We start from the raw sequence: 15,142 nt of genomic DNA, 5'->3' as shown, positions 1-15,142 counted from the left end.
AAAAGCTGTTAGAGAAAAATCTCTAATCCACTTCTTTTATCCATTTACAAAGACATCATGAAAACTCTCAACAGAAGCCCTAGAAGTCCCTGAAAGTAAAGACCTGCCAACCGGAATTATTCTATCCAGCAAAGGTATCTATAAAAACTGACAACAAAATAAGGGCAGACGTTTCAAGACAAGCACACACTAGGGCAGCTTGTAACTACCAAGACAGCGCTGCAAAAGATGTTTAAATGAATACTATGTACAGAGGAGGAAAGAAGGCATCCTCAATTGAGAGTACAGGAAATAATAAGTTTCATGAGAAGAAAAATTGAATCAAAGAGAAACAAGAAGGAATCCATCATGTCTGACACTGTATACCAGGAAACCACTAATATGAATAGAGAAGAGAGAAAAGAGTGAACAAGAATCCAGCTAACCAGAAGAACACTTGACTAAGTTACAAGTTTTAGCAAATCTCAATAGCCAAAACTATAAGTGGTCTTAACTCTCTAATTGAACAGAGTCAGAACTCCTTAATGAATTAAAAGACAAGATCCAACTATCTGTGGTCTCCAAGAAACACATATCAATGGCAAAGCAACAATAGAATGAAAGAATGGAGGTTATAAATAGGAATCTAAAAATTAAACTATCCCCATTTGTAAACAGCATGCTCTTCTACTTAAAGTGGCCTAAAGGTCCCAAACAGAAACAGATATGACAACTACTTTCTAACAAGTAGCAAGATACAAAATTAACACACAAACTAAACAAGCCAGGAACTGGGAATGTAGCTCAGTTGACAGAGAGCTCACCTAGCACGCATGAAGCCCTGCATCCCATCCCCAGTGCTGCACAAGCTGGGTGTGATGGTGAATGCCTGAATTCCATAACTCAGCCCAGGAGGAAGAGGCAGAAGGATCAGTAAAACAAAGACATCTTCAGCTTTATAGCAAGTGCAAGGCCAACCTGTAATACATGAAATTCTGTCTCAAAAGAACAACAAAACTCATTATTTCCTACTCACCAATAGTCAACTTGCCAAGAAAAAAAAATCCCACTCATGGTAGCTTCAAATAAATAATCTAGGAATAAACCTAACCAAGAGGTGAAAGACCTCTACAATACAAACTTTCAAACACCAAAGAAGTTGAAGAGACTACAAAATCAAAAGACTTCCCATGCTCACAGATTGGCGCTGTGAAAATGGCTATATCACCCAAAGCAGTCTACAGATGCCACACAATCCTTTGGAAGAGTCTGATAACATTTGTCACAGAACTATGGAAAATCCCTACATTTATATAAAAGCACAAAATCCCCAAATAGTCACAGAGCCACAGTCACGCAGTACTGCCACCAAAAATAGACGCGTGAATGAATTAACTAGAACAGAGAACTCACAAATAAAGCCACATACCTACAACTACCTAACTTTTGACAAAGTCATAGAAGACACACTGGAGACAAGACAGCCTCTTCAGCAAATGATGCTATGAAAACTAGATATCCAAATATAGAAATATGAAGCTGAATTCCTATGTCTCACCCTGTGCAAAAAGTCATTTCAAAATGGTTATCAAAGATTATCTGAGGCCTGAAACTCTGAAACTGCTACAGTAAAACAGGGGAAAACTTCAAGATATAAACACAGGTAAGGGCTTTCTTAAAATGATCCTAATAGTGTAGAAAACCAGTCTAAAAGTTGATTAAAATAAAACCTTCTGTGGAGCAAAGGAAGCAATCTGTGGGACACAGAGACAGGTTAAGAAATGGGAGAAAATCTTTGCCAATCACACATCTGACAATTAACCAATTTTCATAATTTATAAACAATTCAAAACATTAAACATTAAGAAAACCTCAAGTACCTAATTGTCAGGTTGGTTAACAAAATGAGCAGGAAATCTCAGATACACAGTTGGTAAAGAGGCTAATGAGATGAGCAGACATTTCTCAAAAGAATAAACTCAAATGGCCAGTGAATATTTAAAAGCATGTTCAGCATCCTTAGCCATCAGGGAAATGCAGTTTAAACCTGTGTTGGGATCCTACCTTACCCGTTTAGCAGAATGGCTGCCATCAAGAAAATAAATGATAAGTTCTGGTGAGGATGGAGAGAAAGAGCAACTCTTATCTACTGGGGACACCGATGCAGCTACTGTGGAAATCAGGATGATGGTAGAAAAAGACAAAATCTCCTGAGTAAATTGGGAGCATGGGGAGCATGGGAGAGGGTAGAGGGGAGAGTAGAGGAAGGAAGGGGAGCAGAGAAAAATAATAAATAAATAAATAAATAAATAAATAAATAAATAAATACGTACATCTGACAAAGCATGAGTTGTTCATTCTCTATGTCGTGTTACACGACATAATTATACTATTCTATGATTTCTAACTTTCACACAATTAAATATATAGAATGTATCTACATATATAAATATAAATGTGTATATATACATTTATATTTAATGTATGTGATTATATATATATATAGTGAATGCTTGTTCTGGTTGTTTGTTTTTTCAACTGACACAAGCTAGATTTATCTGAGAAGGGGGAACCACAATTGAGGAAATGCTGCCAAAACGTTGGCTTATAATTAACTGCTGCTTTGTGAAGGCCCAGCCCATTGTGGGTGGGGCCACACACCTGAGCAGGGGCACCCCTGAGCCCCTGGAATGTCTAAGAAAGAGGCTGAGGAAGTCTGGAAATAAGTACTGTTCCTCCATGGCCTCTGCTTTCGTTCCTGCCTCAAATTCCTACTTCGGTTTCCCTTGGTAGACGGCAACATGGGGTGTGTGAGTCAAATAAAGCCTTTCCACCAAAGCTGCTTTTGGTTGTGGTGTTTTATCACTACAGTAGAAACTCTGACTATGGCAATGATGAATAATCGCTAGACACTGGCAAAACCGTGCAGACTTCCATGTGTTGCTGGTATAAGAAGGTATTACTGAGGAAATACGGAGCTGTTTCTCCTACATGTTCCTGAGCAAAGAGAACCAGCTGAAGCAGACAGCCTTGACTTTGGGGTTAGTGAGGATCACGTGGCAGGTGGGATAGCCAAAAAGGATCTCTTGGCTATCTTTCCAAGGCTTCAGATTGCAAAGACAGAGTCCTCATTCCATGAATCAAGTTAGACCCACTTTCCAAAGTCAAAGAAGTTTCAATATTGCAAAGAACCTTGGGGTTTCAAATAACCAATCTAAATACAGAAGAGCTTGGACTACAAAACATTTTTAAAGAAAAGAGATTTTTTACTCCTCTCATAAATATTTTTTAACTCTGATAACAGTATGTTATAAAAATTTCCAAAGAAAATTATTTTGTTGTATAAAATTGGGAAAGACTCATTCATCGTGGTTCAGCATTCATGTATATAAAGATTTATAATAATAAATATCCTTAAAAATTATCCAATAGCTGTTAAAGCCCTAGAGAACTTTATTATTGCTGCTGATGATCTTGTTACTAATCACCAAATCCATAGCAGGGACAGAGAAATTGCAGCAGGGTCTTGACCAAATCCCAGTGGACCTTCCAGTATAATAAATACTAATGGAAATTAAGATGATTCCATGAATGCTAATTAGCCTTCATCCACATAATGAATGTCCTTATGACCTCTAGGGACTCATGCTAGAACTTGAGTTCAAGTGACAGCAGGCAAATGTTGCTGGATGAGCAGGGGCAGCACCCGTTACTTACTGTCGCTGAGGGTCCAGGCGATGAGATCTTCACTCCACTCCCCCTGGGCCTTGGTGTTGACCCTGGCTCGGACAATGTACTGCTCCCTGGGGCTTAGGTTGTTCAGCAGCACCGAGGTCAGGTTCCCTGGCACCTTGATGTTCTGCTGATCGCTTATTTTCTGCATGGACCTCCTCTCAACTTCGACATAGATTTCGTCTTTTGAGATCGGAAATATTGGTTGCCAGGTCAAATTCAGAGTTGTCTGGCTCTTTGGCAGGAGACTGAGACCTCTTGGAGGAGGGAGTCCTAGAAAATCATCAGAAGATGGTTATTTTCATTTTGCAGAGAAGTAATGGCAGCTCCGGAGGGCATCTGCAAAGACAATATTGGCTTCTAGAATTACATAAAATACCCACAAGCTACCAAAAAGCACAAGCGAGCAGCCTTGACCCTTCCCCTCCTAACACAACAGCAAATTTTTGTGGTAATTTTTACATATACGTTGGGTAGTTTTAACACAGAACTACAGCCTTCTTGAGAACAGCTTGCAGCATGGGTAATTTTTCCAAGAACCTTAAAAACGTCCATATCCTTTGGCTTTAGCTCCTGACTGTCAGAAACTTATCCTGGAGAAATAAATATTCCAAAGAAAGATGAAAGTATCTGTGCATGCAGATGTTCATTACAGTATTACTTAAAATAGTAAATGACTGGGGGGGGGGAACAAAGCATCAAAACTCTTTAATGAAACTATAGAGCCATCCCAAGGGTTACTAGAAATGAAAAAGAGCAGGAGCTCAACAAAAAAACTTATAGTGTTATGGGTAATGGAAACCCCCTAGAAGTCAAGCCCACAACTAGAAAGGAAAGCAGAGAAACTGATAGAAATGAACTCAGGGTTTTGATTTGTTACCATTTTGAGAAAGACATTTCCAAGCTATAAATGTCTGGTCGCTTCCTCCCAGCAGGGGAATTTCAGGTATCACGTCGCTATGGTGAGGGGTTGGCCCTAGCCCCATCCTGACCCCCTTATGGTACCAACTACAAACACCTCTTGCCTGGCCACACTTACCCAGGAACCTGGGGTACCAGAGAAGTTGCCAAAAGAAATAATGTGAGTTTTTAAAAATAGAGAAACAGGAGCATCCTACTTCTACCTTGTAATCTGGGCAAATGCATAGCCTAAGTTCACCTGTAAAATGGCACAGCCAGTCTCGTCTTCCAGACACAGAGCATGGATGAGACAATGGTTATGTGAGGGTTTGGGAAGTCTTAGGAATTCTGTCAATATTTGTTCCCTCCCTCCTTTCCTTTCCCGTCTCACGTCAATGAATAAAGGAAGAATATGTCTACTTTTAATTAATAACAGTAATTGATTTATAGGTTCCAAATAAAAAGTCCCTTTAAAGTGTGAAAAGAACCTTCCTTCCTGATTTCAGGACAGTGGCATCATCACCCCTGGTGGGGGAAGGGCTGATTTGCACAGCGTGAGAACATTTTAGATCATGACAATGCTTTACAAATGGCGGTCACAGCGCAAGAATACACAGACAGTGTCCCTGTGGTGTTAAACTCTTGCGTGCAATATAGTGTAATAGGACTCAGATTTAAGAAAAAAAAGCCCCCAACTCTTTATGGTGTAATTCAAAAAAGGAATTTGAAAAACACTTCAAACTGTCCTTCAAAGGAAGCAAGAAGAGAGAGTCCCAAGAGCTGTTTATAGACTAATGAGACTAGAGGTTGGGCCCACATCTCCTTGGCATCTTTCTGAAAGTCTTACTGATTCTATCACCAGGAACTAGGAAAATGAAGAGAGGTGACGTCTACTCCTTCTGCTAGCCTGAGGTTGAATCCCTACGGAAGCCATCCTCAGTCAGCTTATAAAGACACAACACAGGTGAGTGTCGGAACACTTGTAAAATTCCTCCACCTTCACTTCGGGTACTGGGAGGATTTTTAAAGGCAGCCATCTCTATGTTAGCTTCCCTTTGGCGACATAGTTACCTTCACCCAGATTTAGTTGTTTTTTTCTCGGCAATGAGCTCAGAACATGTTCACTGCCCCCCATCCAGGCATCCCTCGTCTTCCCCACCTCAGTTAGAACAAACAGTACTGCTGCCAGACAAACTGAAAAGCAAGCATCAGCAGAATTCACTCGGTGGGAAAGAGGCACCTTCAAGGGTTCCCTTTCCACTGACCCCACAAGTGCTTTGAAATATTCCAAGAGGCCTCTGAATGCATCCTGGCTGGAATGCATTCTGAGGACGGGAGGGCAGAGCTGCAGGTCTGGGGAGATTTTTTTTCATGTTCTGTCCCATGAATACTTTCCATTTGAGTCAGATTGTGGCCTTCCTCCTTGGATTCAATACCAAAATAAGGGAGAATTAACTGCCACTTGCCTCTAAGTGCAGTGTAATGACATAGTATGGGGGTGTGTGTGTGTGTGTGTGTGTGTGTGTGTGAACCTTTCATATATATAGCAGGGTTTGTATATATAACATATATATGTAGCAGGTTCATATACATATATGTAGTAGGGGTTCAACATAATCAAAAATATAGCACAAACTCTGTAGGGGTGGGTTGCCGTTTCTTATTGTTCCCTTAGAAGTTACTAGAGAGTTTACAGAGAAATGAATGTCAGAGTCTATAAGAAGGGAGGACAGTGGGAGTATTAAGAAGGTGAGAGAGATGGCAGGGACTCTGGGACTATAGAGGACTATGAGACAAGTTTTAAGGAGCTAGGGGTGAGAGCTGTGCTTGCAAGGACTACAAGTCGCAGTAGATAACTATTAAGATGAAGGCTCTAGGAACCAAACAGCCAAAATTCTAGAGCTGTAACTTAGGTGCTAGGTGTTGGTTCATTAAGCCCTGGGCCATAAGCCTTTAAGGGTCTAGAGCAATAAACCTCTGACTCTAAGCTTTGGGGCTTCAAGCTAAAAATTGTAGTTTGGATGCCAATTGTCCCCTGAAAAGCTCCTGTACCAGAGACTTGGCTCTCAGAGGCTGGGGCTGCTTTTGGACATTCTAGAATACTGAGACATAAAACATACGTAGATGATTAACTTACTGGATGCAGAGTGGTCTGGTGCCTGGCCCTGTCTACTACTCTGCTTTACATGTCTACCATAAGAGGAAGAAGATCCCTTTGCCATGGGCTCCCTCCACCAGTATATTCTGTCTACACAGATAGAATAAGTGACCGTGGAGCAAATCCTCTGAAACCATGAGTCAAAACACACCTTTCCTTCCTGTGTCTTGGGAACTTGTTCTGAGTGACAAGGAAGCTAAGGCAGAGCTAAACAGCTATGCCCTGCTATACAACACAGGGTAATGCAAAGAAAACACAGAAGAACATGCTACTATAAAACGCTCATTGGGAGATAGGGAAAGAATGCTGGAACACGCGGAACAAGTCAAAGACAGGAAGAGAATATTACACACGTCACTCCAGGGTTTCTGAGGAGCATCAAGTAGCAGGAAACTGGAATGCCGGTTAGCATCAAAGAGTGTGTACACATCGAGAGCTCCTCCTCCATCCACACAGTCCAAGGCTAGGAGATGATGAAAAACACTAATAAATCAAGAAAAGCTCCATAGGTGTGACTCACTGTGACCAGAACTGGAGAGGCTGAGACGTGAGGATGACCACAGCTAGAGGTCAACACGGGCTAAGTTGTGAATGCCAGGCCTAGACTGTAGAGTGAAGCCCTCTCTGGGAACAAAGAAGAAAGAAAAGAGAGGAGATGACTGGAGAGGAGAGGAAAGCAGGAGAGAGGAGAGAGAGAGAGAGAGAGAGAGAGAGAGAGAGAGAGAGAGAGAGAGAGAGAGAGCCCTAACTGTTGAACCATAACCTTGTTTCAAACCTATTGTATCAAAAATTCAGGGTGGGTGAGGGCTGGGGAGATAGTTCAGGGCTTAAGAGCACTGACTTTTTTCCCAAAGGACCAGGTTTGATCTCCAGAACCCACATGATGGTTCACAACTAGCTGTAACTCCAGTCCCAGGGGATCCGAGGCCCTCTGGTTTCCACCGGCGCTGCACGAATGCCTTGCAAAGACATGCATGCCGGCAAAACACTCCAACACACAAAATAATAAACAAAAAATTTAAAGGTTCTTGGAGTAGGGTCCGGCATTTTTTTTTAAACAAATTTAAAAAAGAAGAATTTGGGTGATTCTGATGGATACTAACCTTAGAACAACTGGCTTAGCAACATGAAGGTAAACACTGAAAGAAACAGCTTAACATGGAAACAGGCTGATAGATAGGAAGCAGGGCCGAAGGAGGTGGAGCCGGAGGAGGACTGTTCTTCAGACAAAAGCCTTTCCTTCTATTTGATGTTTGAACTATGGGCATGGATTACTTTGAAAATAGAAATTATTTTTTTTAAATAAATAAACTTGTATTTCTGAAGTGTGTTTGTGGCAGAAGCCTGGTATGGTCCCTTGGGATGGAAACAGGAAGCTGGGGGGTGATATACAGAAGTCAAGGCTCAACACAGTGGCTGCTAAGTAAATCTCAAGTCCTCAGGGATGGCCTTGCCTTCCTGCAGGCTCATCTGCTTCCTCCTCTGTCCCCGGGATGGTCACAGTCCCCCTCCCCCAGGGAGACAGACCAGCAGTCCAGCCCAAATAAAGGATCTGCTTGGCTTGAAGTTTCGAGCCTTCCTGTCACTTTCCCACCCGTTCCACAGCGAGCTCCTTCCACCTCCGTCTCCACCCACCCACTCAGCCGACACCACCCTTCCTGGTCTTCCTTCCTCTTTCCCCTTCCTACCCGCTCCCACCCAGCTCAGGAATAAATGGTTGTTGGCTTCAACTGACCGACAGACGTTGTTGTGAATCGTCTCACAGGTCCAGGATGCCCTTCTCCGCCCTCTCCAGGACGGGCCAGCTGCACACACAGCTCGTAGTCAGTCTGAGGCTCCAAGTAGTTGAGTGTGACAATCTCGTTCATCACTGGCAGAGAGAAAGCGCAGAAACCTTCAGTTTGGGCCCTGTTATGTTCCTTAAACTGGAGTGACTGCTCCTGCAAGGGGAACTAAACCAGGTTTTTAAAAAGCAGTGCCTTGGTGAAATAAAGAGGTGATTCCATCTTCAAGGGTGTACTGTTTCCAATGGAAGGGAATTTAGGCCTTTGAATGGGTATGTCCAGGTTTCAGGGTAGACATTAGCACGTATATTTCTAGGCCATGTCTACATTGTTACATTTTCAATTGCAAAATTAAGCCTCACAAATCTACCATACAGGATGCCAGACTTGGGAGGGTCGATTAACATAATATAAAATAATGCTATTTTCATTCTTTTCAAGGACACACACTGATTGCAATCAAGCTGTCAAGAGAAAAAAAAAAGGCTCGGAAGGTTTTTGTTTAATGTTAGCAGACAATGGATCTCTAATAGCCATATCCTTACAATGAGGGTTCCAGTTTCCACAAACAGCCGGCATGCACTTTGCTCTTAGCCATTAGTCAGTTCATCCCTGTCTTCATATCTGTGGATGTTGCAAAGCTTAACCTTATGATAAACTGCTTATTGGTTAGAAAAACGTGAACTATCTTTAACAGTTCTTAGAAGATCGTTTTTATTATTAAAACCATATTACACACACACACACACACACACACACCAACAATTGATGTTGAAAACAGAAAAGCTACAAAGCAACCTTAGATCCTTGAGATTCCAAGTTTGGGCCGGGTCTACAATGGAATCCAAGGAGTTCGGTAATAAACAATGCTGTCTGTCTATTTACTGTGTCAAGCTCAGCTGCGTTATTGAGCCAAACCCCTGTTTTTCTTTTATCTTTAGATGTGTGTGTGTGTGTGTGTGTGTGTGTGTGTGTGTGTGTGTGTGTGTGTGTGTGTATGGGTTTGTTGCCTGCATATATAAGTGTACCATGTGGGCTCCTGGTGCCCTTGGAGGTCAGAAGAGTGACTCTAATCCCCTGGGACTGGAGTTACACACAGATGTGAGCCACCATGTGGGTCCTGGAGATTGAGCCCAATTCCTCTCTCTGCATCAGCAAGACTGTTCTTAACCACTGAGCCAGCTGTCTGGTCCTCTTTGTCTTATTTTTATAACTTTCTCAAGTGTCTATATCAATAAAACAAAGGAAATTTAAGAGACGTGTAGGGCATAACCTGCTGAAATTAGGAGTGGCCGGATCCATATTGCCCACCAACAGGGCACTAATGATTGGCTGCCTGCAAGATGGCCCAGTTAGGACAGCATGAGCAATTGGTAACGCTTTATTTATTTTTTACTTACTTTTAAAAAAAATATTGTTTTACATTATTACACAGCAAATAAAAATTACATGTTTTAAGATACATTTATCTTTTTCATGACATTCATCATCTTTTGTCTGTTTGCTGCATTCTTTTTCCCCCCAGAAACAGGAAGGGGCAGGCAGCTTTCACCGCCACTGCCTCTCTTTTTCCTACCCCAAGTACAATCCTGTCTGCCACAGACTAAACTCTTCCAGGTTCAAATTTTTATAAAACCCTTTGTGTTAGGAGTCTTCAGGATAAAACAAGGTAGGAAATGAGAAGGAAGAAAATCTAGCAGAGCAGAAACAACTGTGCTCAAGGTTAGGGCAGACTAAGCACCTCAACTTTTCCAGCGTGGCCCTGGACTTTCTTGTTCCGATGGTAGAAACACACGCTTTTCACCACGGCCAGGCATGATATCGTTCTTAAACCACAGCTGGAGGCTCAGGGGTCTGGAAAGGAGCACGGATACAGATAGTAACCCATGATATGGCTACATCTGTGTCCCAAAGTGCTCAGCAGCATTTGGGAAGTCATTTCTGGAACTTTCATGGCCTCTTCGTGTACCAAAATAGTCTTAAATGCAGCGTGGGCTAATGAGGGTAGAAGGAGATTTTCATATGTGGGGGAGATCTTTTTCCTGGCATACACCTCCTGCTGGTGCCTCTTGTATGCAGACCTTACCTTGAATATGTCTCCAGGCCTCATACTGATGAACAGGTTTGTAGAGAAGTTTCTTGGATTTGATGGGTCCATCCCCAAAGTAAGGCTCGGAGCTGATGTTGATGATGGCAAAGTTGTGTCCAGTGTCAATCACATTTGGGGCATGCAGGGGCTTTGGAAGAACTGAATAAAAGGTCAGCAGTCAGATTCATCCTTGTGTTTAGGGGTTTGCTATTGTTGTCAAGTGGGGAAAGAGGATCTGCCCCTTGAAGCTCCCTGCTGGATTTAATCTCATAGTTACCTCTCTAAGAGCTCTGATTCTGTTCTGCCTCTTTACTGCTATCTACACTAAAAGTAATTCTTTAAAACAGCCACTGCCACAACCCTTCAGTGGGTTCTGATTTTGGGAAGGCTTAAAATCTAAAATTTATGCCATGACCCTCCAGGCCCTATCACTGCTTCAAGAGCATACCCTTACCATAGCCAGTGAAATGTACCTTTCACGGAAATGTTGAAAGGCTTTTCCACCATCCCAGCCACCGTGTTCACACTGCAGACCCAAACTCCTGAGTCCGGAGGGAAGATTCGGTCGATAGTGAATACGGCCACTGAGAAAAGATCTGTATGGTTGAAGTAATTTGGCTAGAAGAGTCGAACACAGAAAAACATATTAACATTTCTTGGGCTACTTAAACACAAAGGTCCATAACACACTCTCCAGCTCATTGTTTAGCAGGAAGTTTTCTAGGAGAGACTGAGGAGCCAAGTACAATGCTAATATAATCACTGGCTTCTTTCCAAAGCTATTGTAGCAGCCCCAAAAGTTTATACTGGACTGATGCCCTCCCAGATCCTGCTGTTGTATTTGTGTTTGGAAGTGTGGAATAAACACTTACCAGCAAGGAGTTTAATTCTTTTAAAAACTGCTCTGCATAGCATTTTTTTTCTCTTCTAGTCTAATACAGAGATGGCAGGATGGAAGGACCAAGTAGTCTCCTGCGTATTTGAGGGGCTGTTGCGTATGGTGCAATGGGAAAAGACACATGAATCTAAAGACACATGTGTCTCTCTTCCTTTTGTCTACTTCCTCAATTACCCATCCAGTTCCCTACTGTGTAGACATGAGGCAGACAATGATAAAATGTTATGGGTAGAAGACCAGGAAAACAGCTGAATTAGATGCTCCAGCCCTGGTCTCTTCACAGAGCAATAAACCCAAAGAACGATTCCTTCTCCAGATTGCCTTCATGGGAGCTGAGGGAGTCAGCTGAGGGAAACCAGTGTCTGGCTTTACCATGAAAATGTGAAAAGGTATACTGTTGAAGGTGGAAAGTAAACTTACGTTGAGTTCCCTCAACTCCAAGCAGCACATTGTGGAAAGAGATTCCTCCCACTTGGGTGGGGGAATCAAGTTCAAGCCTTAGACTTGAGCTAGCACCAGGCACATCACAGTGAAACTCAGCGTCAGGCAGAGCCTCATGGTCTCTGCCAGTATGTTCTCTGTAAACCAAATTGTTGGACCGTTGTTCTTCAAGAACTGCCTCCATCACCCAACCTTTGGGCCACAGCAAAGAGCAAGATTCCATCTACTGATGAGCGGGGAAGGAACGTGGGCATAGGATGTTGCCTTGGAGCTCAATGCTAAACAGTGTGACCAGGCACTAGGTGGATCCCAAATTCCCATACCCAGAGATCAGTGCTTAAGAACAGGGCCTCTGGACTTGGCACCCAGTAGGACTGCATGTCCCCTGGTGAAACAGACTTATGTTTCAGTTGCATCATTTATAGCCAGAGTATGTGCCTCAAACAAATCCTCAAAACTGTGCAGACCCTTGAAGTTATACCAACCAGATGCTGGTCCAATCGAACATCTGTCTGCCAGAGCAGCCCAGGGATTTCTTCCACCACCCCTCCCTTGACTTTGCTGAGCGCATTAGACAGTAAGAGTCCTCCCATTGGAGATGGAACTTTGGCTTGGAAATCAAACATGGGGCCTGTCCTCAGGCTACTGGCTGCAAACAAAGCCTCCAGGCTTACCCTGTTTGCAAGGTGGGGATCCATGGCTCCAGTTACTTGGAGTTCACTATGGGCCAGTATCAACTCTGAGGGGTTGCAGTGAGCTGAGTGCACCCCAGCAGTAGCTAGCTCACAGCAAAGTGTGCCTTGGCCCCGCCCCTATGATATCCTGGTCTTAGATGGCTGTGGGCTCCCAGGGTGACCCAGCATCGCAGTGCTGATGGCTACAGCCTACCCTGCTGTTCTCTCAGCCAAAGCATCACAACATCACAACATAGACAGTGTGCTGAGAAGAAAGAGAGAGATAGGTGCCAAGGCATTATACAAAATAAGGGGACCCCCACAGTGAGGCTCAGAACCAAAGAGAACCCTTTGGTAACCTAGGCCCAGAAGGACAAACTCCTATGCTCTCTCTCATATGTGAGTCTCGGCTTCAACTCTTTAGCTCTGTTTGCTTTACATGGAGACCTTACAGAAGCCAGGAAACTGAGAAGAGGAGGGAGGTAGTCGGACACAGGAAAAAGGAAAAGGAAGAGAGAAACTACTGAATGGTAAGATTAAAGCAAGTGAGGTGGGAGGATTAGAGAAATGAGCTACAAGGAGAGACAAGGTTAGCTGGGAATAAAGAGAGTATAAAAAAGTCATATAGGAGACGCTGTTTTATTGTAACACACATGAAAAAAAAATCAAAACTCAATTGAAAGAAGTTGCCCTGCATGACTGGACACCGCTGCCCTTGGAAATAGTGGAATATTAACTTGGATCCCAATTCCCAGTATGAAACACCTCCACAGAAGTGAGCCTGGGAGGCCCCCAAAACTCCCAGACAACACAGTTCTCGTCCTACCAGAACTAGAGAAAATACCTCATAGCTTAGTTATAAGACACAGAGTGGACAGGCTGGCACTGAACTAAAAACCTCCTCCATGCTGGCTTGCATTCAAGCCATGGTAGGTGCTGAGTGGCAGCTGGAGGTATGGATGGGGTAAGGAATCATTGACCTTGCCCAGATGTGAGCCCTGTGAAACAAGGTCTAACCTTTCAGCCAAGACACGCACATCTGTACAGACGCGGCTTCTCTGTGTCTGTGGTTTTCTCTCCCTATTTCTTTTCTTATATTTATAAACAATGTTAAGTTGACAACATTGAAAGCAGACACTTATACAAAAATATCACCAAGCCTCATTGTAACCACAAAGCAAAACTCTATAATAGATAAACAAAAAATAATTAGGAACTATAACATGTCACTGAAGAAAACCACTTTGCTACAAACAAAACAAAACAAAACAAAAAAACACAAGAAAGGAGAAAGAGAAAGATCTGTAACAAAGATGGAAAACAAGTAGCAAAATAGTCACTGAAACCGCTCTGTGTTTAGGACTTCTGGAGACTATGGCGTCATTAAAACTCGGGAAAAGAAAACAGTGTAAAGAATACACAGGAAGATGGAACCAAATGCAGAGATCCACAACCAAGCAGCAGGCCGAGTTCCAGGAACCCAGTTGAAGAGAAGGAGGAGGGAATGTATGTGCAAGGGAGGTCAAGGTCAGGATGGAGAAATTTACAGAGACAGCTGAACCAAGCTCATGGAAACTCATGAACTCTGGACCAACAGCTGTGGAGCCTCCATGGGACTGAACTAGGCTCTCCATATGAGAGACAGTAGTGAAGCTTGGACTATCTGACGGGCCTCTGGTAGTAGGACCAGGATATATCCCTGGTGCATGAGCTAGCTTGTTGAGCCCAGGGTGGGATGCCATGCTCAGCCTTAAAGCAGTGGGGAGAAATTTGGTCCTGACCCAACTTAATGTGCCAGACTTTATTGACTCCCCATGGGTATCCTTACCCGTTGGGAAGAGTAAATGGGGGTGGCCTGCAGGGGAGGCAAGGGAGGACAGGAGGAGGGGTAGGAGTAAAAACTGTGGTTAGAACGTAAAATAAAAATTTTTAAAATTATTAATTTTTTAAAAAATATTCTAAATAAAAAAAAAGTACACAGTAAGTTCTTAGTCTGCAAGAGGTGAAGTTTTCTAATGAACTTTCTAAAGCCAGGGACATCCCTGCAGGAAAGCACACATCAGAGTCCAGCTACAGGCCCTGCCTACTGCTTAGGGGAGAGCTGCAGCAGCCGTGTCTCACACACTGACCTGCAGGACCAGAAGAGACCCTGCAGAGGGCTGGAAGAACTAGCAGGAAGGGACCTACAACCTCCTTCCTAGTCCCCTTGCTCCTCCCACTTGCGGTACTGTCTGGAACCTGCTAGAGCCAGAAGAGTGTGAGAACTTCACCTTCCACCTCAGGGCAGCTCTGCCAACAATTTACTCTAGACATGTTCTTTCTATTTCTTCTCTTCCTTCATTTAGTTTCCACTCTCGTACATATGTCACATAACGGTCATGCTTCTGGTTGTATATTGCTCATTTAGGTTTCAGGCCTGTTTGATGTGGGATTTCCCTCTGTATGCTGTGATACCATTGATTAGTAGAGAAACTGTCTTGGGCCTGC

At 43.2% G+C, this 15,142-nt stretch overlaps 1 protein-coding gene across 2 annotated transcripts in view; it reads right to left on the bottom strand.

Moving 5' to 3' along the window:
• Positions 1–15,142, bottom strand: part of Tek (TEK receptor tyrosine kinase) — a 104,513-nt gene that overhangs the window by 23,992 nt on the left and 65,379 nt on the right. For both annotated transcript variants that reach the window (XM_005352740.3, XM_005352741.3), the window contains exons 9-12: positions 11,116–11,260; positions 10,640–10,801; positions 8,505–8,639; positions 3,697–3,984 (exon numbers count right to left, since the gene is read on the bottom strand). In XM_005352740.3, coding sequence (XP_005352797.1) covers positions 3,697–3,984; positions 8,505–8,639; positions 10,640–10,801; positions 11,116–11,260 — 730 coding nt within the window. The remainder of the gene's footprint in view (positions 1–3,696; positions 3,985–8,504; positions 8,640–10,639; positions 10,802–11,115; positions 11,261–15,142) is intronic.

Source organism: Microtus ochrogaster, chromosome 10 (assembly GCF_000317375.1).
Source record: "Microtus ochrogaster isolate Prairie Vole_2 chromosome 10, MicOch1.0, whole genome shotgun sequence".
Lineage (NCBI taxonomy): Eukaryota > Metazoa > Chordata > Mammalia > Rodentia > Cricetidae > Microtus > Microtus ochrogaster.
Note: the sequence above shows the minus strand (reverse complement) of the source record. Positions and strands in the feature narration are given on the sequence as shown.